The sequence below is a fragment of the Mobula birostris genome, chromosome 15 (genome assembly GCF_030028105.1).
Source record: "Mobula birostris isolate sMobBir1 chromosome 15, sMobBir1.hap1, whole genome shotgun sequence".
Taxonomy (NCBI): domain Eukaryota; kingdom Metazoa; phylum Chordata; class Chondrichthyes; order Myliobatiformes; family Myliobatidae; genus Mobula; species Mobula birostris.
This window is the reverse complement of record NC_092384.1, coordinates 17295157-17303934: the sequence shown is the minus strand read 5'-3', so window position 1 is coordinate 17303934 and position 8778 is coordinate 17295157. Positions and strand designations below refer to the sequence as shown.

Below are 8778 nucleotides of genomic sequence, written 5' to 3'. Positions count from 1 at the left end.
CTATCCTATTGTCTCCTGTTTGCTTTGTGGAAATGTAGGAGATATTTGAAAGAGCAGCCTTTTCCTCAATGGAATTGCTTGTGTTTATTGAATTTAAAATGGAGCCTCGGAACTGCAATCAATTATTTGAACCTTCGTCGATGCACCCTTTATGGATTTTATCGCAGTACCTCTTGAATATCTGTCATCATTAAACTGAATAAGTTGTGTTTGAAAACTAACTCTCTCTTCGTGTGATCAATATTCTATACCCGGAATCTATCTCCAACACAGTCAGCATTTGTTGCTGCATTATGCTGAGTTCTACGTGCGAGCTGCTCGCTGCAGAGTGTATGGAACCTGAGTACTATGCGGCCTACTTTCAGAAAACAGACTGAAATCTGTCACTGGAATAAATTTATGAAGTTTTCACATTATATGCTTTTGTTTCATGAAAATTGCTGAAGTAATAAGGATCCACCTTTACCATCAAAATTCGCAGAATGCAGATTTGAATTTATATCTCAATAAAGATATCGATAATCCCTAAATTCAGTAAGAGGGCAAAATTTCTAGCATAATCACGAAAGCACTAGCTGGGCCATGTAAAAATTAGAATTGTAAGAGTTCGTTTCTCCCTTCCAGCCGACGCAGAGTTTAAATTTGAACTATATTATTCTGCCTTGCTGTGGCGTCATCCCACGTCATATTGATACATTTCCTCATGAAGAACTTCTCCTCCAGCACTTGCTTTAAAATACCACTTGCATTGCAGGAATTTGTCGATTGGTTTCTGTAAGATGTCGGAGAAATTTACGGTTTCGTACTTGGCACTTCTGGCTATTACTTGGCTAGGTATGCTGATTTATACACGCCGTTTCCGAACGGAATAATATTTTAGAATATTAAACCCTGAGTGCCTGCAGCATATTCGGTTACAGTGGTTCAGCTATTCGATCGTCTTTGGCTCTTAGATATCCAGTGACTTACGTCTTCAGTTTTTTTTTTAATTCACTGTATTTAACTGTTATTAATACTGTTCTTTATTTTTCCGGAAGCGGTCAAAGTAACTGCAAGCGAAGTATCTCAATTACCAAGGGAACTGGAAGTCCTGGGTGGTGAGAATGTTACTATGTTCTGCAAATTTCCAATATCAGAAGGTACTGTTGACGTTCGTTGGTGGAGGGAAGGCGAGAAAGCATTCTTAGAAAGGGACAACAGAAGTCATTTTACCGTAGAAAGGGGAAGGGGAGAACTTGCACTCTGGAATGTCAAATTGGCCGACTCCGGACTGTATTACTGTGAAGCAAACTATCAGGAACAACCTTTCGGGACTGGAGGTGGTACCAAGCTGACTGTGTTCGGTGAGTGTGGCTGCTTGGAGATTTTCGGTTCTGTGCATTTTACATCAAACTTAAACTTAGTGCTGAGGATAAAACGAAAAGTTTCTACTGGATAAAACAAACGGCTAGAATATATTTGTTTCCCGCGTTAAAATACATCCCAGTCCAGAGATTCTAAATTCAGACTTAAAAAGAACAGAAGAATTAATCACATTTCATGTAGCAACCATTCGGCGCATAATAGAGTTGGTTCTGTTCATTGTATCGTATTTCACCGGCTCTTTCCCTCTGCTCTAGTCCAGCCCTCTTCATCAGCGATCTCCCAGTTAAAGCTAATGTCCAAGGTTCGTGAAACCTTTCGATTTTACCCTCATTATCGCGAAGGTACTTTTTGAATGCAACGAATTAACATTCAAGCAAGGTTAGGATTGTTTTGCAAGCAAAAGGCTGAAATAATGTTAATGTTAATGTGAATAGTTGGAGTTGGATAACTCGATTCGTCATCACCGAGGAGGCAAAATATTAATACTTTAATAGAATAATCACTATCAAAGGGTCTGTATGCAGCAACACAATGCTCCATTTACGCATCAACTAGTAGAGAGGAATAATACCCAGCTCCAAACCAGTTAATCACAACATCAAGTAACAATTTGTCGCATGCACTGCAATTGTCATTCCAACTTCTGTCATGCAGGATTAGCAAAATCTATATTTCTTTCACCATACAAAATGGGGAGAAATATAAACCTCTCAAAATCGAGGTGAATTTTGATAGGGCTAATAGTAAAGTGTAAAGAGTCGAGGGCAAACCTACATTTAAAACTTCCGCTGGCAGCTCATTGCACAGTAGCATCACCGTCTGAGTGAAGACGTTTCCCCTCAGGTTCGTATTTAATACTTCTCATTTCATTCTTAAGCAATGACTTCCAATTCCATTCTCACCCAACCTCAGTGGATGAAGCAGGCTTACATGCACCATATCTACATCCCTCATAATTTTGTATGCCTCAATCAAAAGTTCGCTCGTTCTCATACGAATCATGGAAACAATCCTAACCTGTTAAACCTTTCCTCATAATTCATGTCCTCAAATTCATGCCACTTCCTTGTAAGTTTTCTTTGTACTCATTCAATCATATTGATAACTTTCCTGCAGATAGGTAACCAGAACTGCAAACAATACTCCAAATTTGTTCTCACTAATATCTAATACAAATTCAGCATAACATCCCAACTTCTACACTCAATATTCTGATATATGAAGGCCTGTATAACCAAGGCTATCTTTACGATACTATCCGTCATTGACTCCACTTTCAATGAATTATCGATCTATATTCCAAGATTATTTTTACCGCACTCCTCAATGCCAGTCTCTTTGACTGTGTATATCCGAGACTGGTTTGTCTTCTCAAAGTGCAACAGCTTACAATTACTTTCATTAAATTATATCTGCCATTTTCAGCCCACCTGCTCCATGACCCTCTGCAAACTTTCATAGCAATGCCTACACCACTAGTCAAAGGCCTTCATTCAAAGATCAGCCATCCACTACCATACTCTGGATTCTCCCGTGAAACCAACGTTAGATACAATTTACTCATTCGTTCTGAATGCCAAGCGAACGTACATGATCAGCCCGCCACCCCCATGAAGAACTTTTACAAAGCTCTTGCTAAAAGTCATGTTGACCACATCCACTGTTATCCTTCATCAGGAGCATTGGTAACCGGTTCAATAAGCTCTTTGAGATTGGTTAGACACAGCCTACATTGCACAAAACAATATTGCCTATTCCCAAACAAGCCCAGTCTATCTTAAAATTTACGGTATATGTCACATTCTTTAGAATAGCTTCGAATAAACTACCCACTTGTCTGTAATACCCACTGGTCTATAATATCCTGGTTTATTCCCAGAGTCTATCTTGAACAGCGGCAAACTAGAGACATAATTGGAGAGCAAGTTATTGGGAAACTAAATGGTCTGAAGGTAGGTATTTCACCTGGACCAGATGATGTACATCCCAGGGTTCTTATAAAAGTTGCTGATGAGATTGTGGAGGCAATAGTAAAGGTCTTTCAGAAATTAATAGATTTTGGAATGGTTCTGGAAGACTGGAAAGTTGCAAATGTCACTCCACTCTTCAAGAAGGCAGAGAGGCAGAAAAGAGAAACTATAGGCCAGTCAGTCTCACCTAACTGGTTGACAAGATTTTGGAGTCCATTATTAAGGATCAGGTCTTAGGTTACTTGAAGGAACATAATAAAATACGCCATATTAATCAAGATTTCCTGAAGGGAAACTCTCGCCAGACAAATCCGATTGAATTATTTGAAGAAAGGAATAAAGGATAGATAAAGATAGGGAGAATCTGTTGTTGTGTACTTGGATTTTCAAAAAGCCTTTGACATAGTACCACACACAAGGCTGTTTAACAAGCTACGAGCCCAAAGCATTACAGGAAAGATTCTAGGGTGGATAAAACAGTGGCTGGTTGGTAAGAAGACAAAGAGTGGGAATAAAGGAAATACTTGTTGGTTAGCTGCCCGTCACTAATGGTGTTCCAAAGGGGTCTGTGTTGTGACCTATTCGTTTAAGGTTATATGTCAGTGATATGGTTGATGGCATTGATGGCTTTGTTGCAAAGCTGCAGACGATATGAAAATAGATGGACAGGCAGGTAGAGAGACTACAGCAAGATTTAGACAGATTAGGAGAATAGGCAAACAAATAGCAGATGGGATGCAGTGTGGCCATCCACTTTGGTGGAGGGTATAAAAGTTTTGACTATTTTCTAACTGGAGAGAAAATACAAAAAACTTTGAGTCACAAAGGGACTTGGGAGTCCGTGTGAAGTATTCCACAAAGGTTAATTTGCTGGTTGAGTCTGAGATCAGGAAGGCAAATGCAATGATTGCATTTATTTCGAGAGGACTAGAATATAAAAGCAAAGATGTAATGTTGAGACTTTGTAAAGCACTGGTGAGGCATCATGGCATATTGTGAGCAGTTTTAGGCCCTCTCTGTGAATGTACTGGAACTGGAGTAGGTTCAAAGTAGGTTCACGACAATGATTCCAGAATTAAATAACTAGTCATATGTAGAGGATTTATGGCTCTGGGACTGTTTTCACTAGAATTCAGAAAAAAAATAAATTAGGAGCGATGGCATGGAAACCTGTTGAAGGTGAAAATACTGTTTAGTGTGGATGTGGAGAGGATGTTTCTTATGGTGGGAGAGTCTCAGACCAGAGGACGCAGCCTTACAATAGAGGGGCATCCTTTTAAAAAAAAGAAATAAAGAGGAATGCCTATAGCCAGAGAATGGTGAACCCGTGGAATTTTTTTGCCACAGACTGCTATGTAGACAAAGTGTTTATGGATATTTAAAGCTGTAGTTGCTAGGTTCTTGATTTGTCAGAGCATGAAGAACTACGGAGAGAAGGCGGGAGATTGGGGCTGAGAGGTAAATGTTAACTCTGATGAAATGGCAGAGCAAACTTGGTGGGTCAAATGGCCTAACTCGGCTCCTATATCCAATAGTCATATGGTCTTAAAACATTAGTTATACCCTAGTCCTCCGGCACTTCACCAATGAGTAAGGATATCTTGAATACGTCTATCGGGGCCCTTTCACTTTCTGCACTAGCCTCCAGCGAGGTCCAGTGGGACACCTTGCCATATTCGGGAAACTTCTGCACCCTAATTTGCCTCAAGGCAGTAATCCGTATGTGGGCAATGACATTGCTTCTGTTTTGCATGAGTTGTATAGTCTCTGTGCACGTCTCCCAAGTAAAAACAAATGGAAATAGATAAGATCTCCCTCCATCTCTTTCGCCTCCATGCATTGTTGAACACGCTGATCTTCAAATGGATCAATTTTGTTTGTCGCTATCCCTTTGCGCTTAATGTATCTGTGAAAGCCTTCGATTTTTTTCACCTTGGGATTGCCCTTCACCAAAAATTTAACAAGGCCAAAATCGTTGACGTCGGTATAGGCGTGGGAGATGGAATCGGGCAACCGTGAACGCGGGATGGCCATTGCAAGCAGAGCGAAATCCTAACTGATGTTATAAACAGATAAAGCAGTATAACTATTGAATCCCCCCGTTAGACACCGACCATAGCTGCAGCCGAAGCAGTCTATGATTACAAAACCTTAAAATTGGGCTCATGTTTTAGAAAACTCTGTGTATGGTGCAATTGAAGTTGTTCAGTTCCTGTTTGACACTCTGCAAGGCATGATTTTCACAAACGATCCTATAGCAGTGCCAAGTCACTGTCGACTATGTTTCTGCAGGCTTTAGCAAGAATAGAACTACAGAATCAATGAACTTAACATCAATGTGCATTTGCGTTCCTGGTTGTTTCACGGAGGATATAATTTACAACATTCAATACGAGGAACTGTTGCAGGAATGGTTTACATTTCGAGGGAAACTCTATTACTGAATTTTTATTACTTGAAAGCTCAACCCCAAGACCTGAAACACTCCCTTAGCAATTGAGCTGCTAGAATATTATACTCCATGTGCTATAGAAATCTGTGATATTTGGGTTTTGTAGCTCAGTCTTATACGAAATGAAAAATCCAAAAGTAGCCAGGTTTCCAAAGCCAATGCCCGCCGCAAACCAACTGTGCAATGAAGCTCAAATACCATTCAAAGAGAATGTCTTCCTCATTTCGAACCTTTTAGATTCGCCATCGATATGTATTCTCTGAACTATTCCTTTCATCCGTTCCCTAAGGTGACTCCATTTTATTTTGCTTGTTTTGTGACTGTCTGTGCTGGATGGTAACTACATGTGCTATGTGTGATGATATGTACTGTATTTTGCAATTTACCCCAGAAGAGCAATGTTTCGCTTAGAGGTGTGTGTCAACGCTTGAGCAACAATAAACTGAACGTAAAATTGAAAGAATTAGAGTTAGAGCGTCATGCCAGTTGGCGGGGAATTAAGGGAACCTACCTACTCTGAAATGGATTGAAAGTACCCAAAATAACTTTGTTTTTTTCCCAAGCTCCTCCAACTCCTTTGGAAATTGTTCCTGTTGGAGAGTTTTCGTCTCCTCGAAAGCTCCTTTGTAAAACGGCTGCCTTCTACCCGGAGAAAGTAGAAATCGTCTGGCAAAGAAATAACAAGCAAATTCGCACTGGAATAGAAAGTGTGACAAACCGGAGCATGGATGGCTTGTACGAAGCTTTTAGTTTATTGGAAATCAGGAAGTCTACTTGGGGAAAAGATGTTTACACCTGTCTGGTATCGCACGTCTCCCTCAAGGTGCCCGCCAGTTTCAGCTACTTCCTGGACCAAGGTAAGATGGTGTCTCGATGAGGTCATGATGTTGGATCTCGGACATAAATGTCGACACTTTAGAGCTGTCTGATCCGCTGAGTTCCTCCAGGACTTTATGTGTTACTCTGGATTTCAGCATGTTCAGAATCTTTTGCGCTCAGTGTAAGTTGGAATGGCTTATTAGTCATAATGGTGGGGTCAATGTGACTTTGTTAAGAACGGTAACTGAACAGCTACTCAAACAAGGAAGAATGACTAATATTGATAATTAATATTCAGTGTGAAAGATGTTCAAGAACTGACGTGTTTTTCCATTATATTAAGTAGTGTAGGACGAATTGAATTCGTGCAGTATTTGGAAGGTAACAAACTTCTGATCATTTGGCAAAACTGTGATAATGCAACACTTAAACTCTTTACCTTATCTTGATATAACAAAGGTGGGAATCTGCATTTCCTGTCTCATGATATATTTTACGATATGTTCAGTGAGATTTGAAAGGAGCCTATGAAGTAATTTACGTTGTAGATTCTCATGTGTGGATTTGTTTTTAGATGTATAAATGCTTCACAGTTTCTTGTTTTACCCCTGTAGGGCCACAAGGTGCTGATACTAAATTCATTGTGGCAGGTGCACTGGGCGGATCGGCAATTTTAGCTCTGATAATAGTTTTGGTGAAAGTCAAGTTAAAGAGATCGCACGGTAAGGACCCTGATCGCTGAGAAATATCAGCTTTATTCGTGCAAAATAGATGCGCTAAAGATATTTAACTTCAAAAAGAATGTGTCATTACAGCATGATTAGACATAGATTGAGATGCACGAACATGATTACATTGTTAACCATCAGGCACAACACAAGCTGGATGTTAAGTGCATTAATTTCACCAGTCCACTCGCTGTATTTACAGGCTGTATCTTGTTCATAAATGCCGTCATATCCCTTTGGGGTACTTCAAATGTCGTTTACAATACAATGGCAGATCCATATTCTGAAGCGTATGCAACTTGGCGTAGGTCTGGACTTACTGTGAATGTGTAAAGAACATTGACGAACTCGTGCATGTCTCAATGATTTTAATTTCTATTTTAGCGACAGTATTTAAACGTAGTACGGCCATACATATGCTATTATCACTTTACAGCTTCGTTAAATGTCGAAGACTCTTGAGCATAGTGCCATGGTGTTGATGCACAGTCTAAGGCAACTGATACCAAAATATGATTTGTGAAGGATCCGTACGTTAGGTATTTCCTCTTAAGCGTTGAACTCGATTGGTATGAAACGAATAATGTCCAGTTTTTACAATGCAAATAATTTCTTTTATTTCTTAAGGGGTTAGCACAAGTTCTGTGGACAGATGTCAGAATGCAGAGCCGGTACGTGTAGTGGTTCCTCTTCTTTCAGAACGACGTATATATATAGCAGATACATTATGAATTTATTTTGTTCTAACATTTGGAACGCAGTAGAGAAGAATGAAACTCTGTGACAACTCTTTATTTTGAAGCATATATCCAAGATCTATTTGAATATTCCTGTTGAATCTGCTTCCTATAGTCTTTCAGGATTCCATATCAGTTACATTAAGATGAACCGTAATGTAGACTAAGGGAAGTTAGGCTGTTAATAATTCTTCGTGTGACGAATGATTAAATCCAAATCTAAGACTGGGATGTTTTAGAAGTCAAATGTCGGTTTACGAGAATCGTGGTGTAGTGGTCATTGGGAAAATACATTACACACATGAATCAGTTCGCAATATATGTTACAATTGATTTGAACGCACAGTAAGCAAGATAAAAAACTGCAACGAAGTCTTGCTTTGGAACTCATATGCAGTTTTTAACCTGGATTCCCAACAAAGATCCACACAGCAGTGTATAGAATCGAATATGCTTCCAATAACACCGTGTACTATCTGGTGCACAATGAAACACAGGTGGTAACGAAACTTCTCAAGGCTCCTTCTGCTCCACGAGGCTACGCTGAATGTTTATCATCCTCAATTTTGAAAGAAGTACATGAAATCTATAAATGTATTGTCATCTCTCATTTTCGATGTAAACCAGAAATTAAAAATCTTAACGGCATCTTGGGAAAGAGTAACATTTGTCGTTTCAGATTGAACACCCCTCCACAGAAAGCAGTG

The 8778-nt window shown here is 39.6% G+C and overlaps 1 protein-coding gene across 1 annotated transcript; it reads left to right on the top strand.

The window, feature by feature from the left end:
- Window positions 1-775: 775 nt before the first annotated feature.
- Window positions 776-8094, top strand: LOC140210245 (natural cytotoxicity triggering receptor 3 ligand 1-like). Its single transcript, XM_072279128.1, has 5 exons — window positions 776-834; window positions 1038-1343; window positions 6351-6644; window positions 7230-7328; window positions 7962-8094. The coding sequence occupies exons 1-5, from the start codon at window positions 780-782 to the stop codon at window positions 8063-8065; spliced, it is 858 nt and encodes a 285-aa protein (XP_072135229.1). The 5' UTR covers window positions 776-779; the 3' UTR covers window positions 8066-8094.
- The last annotated feature ends 684 nt before the right edge of the window (window positions 8095-8778 follow it).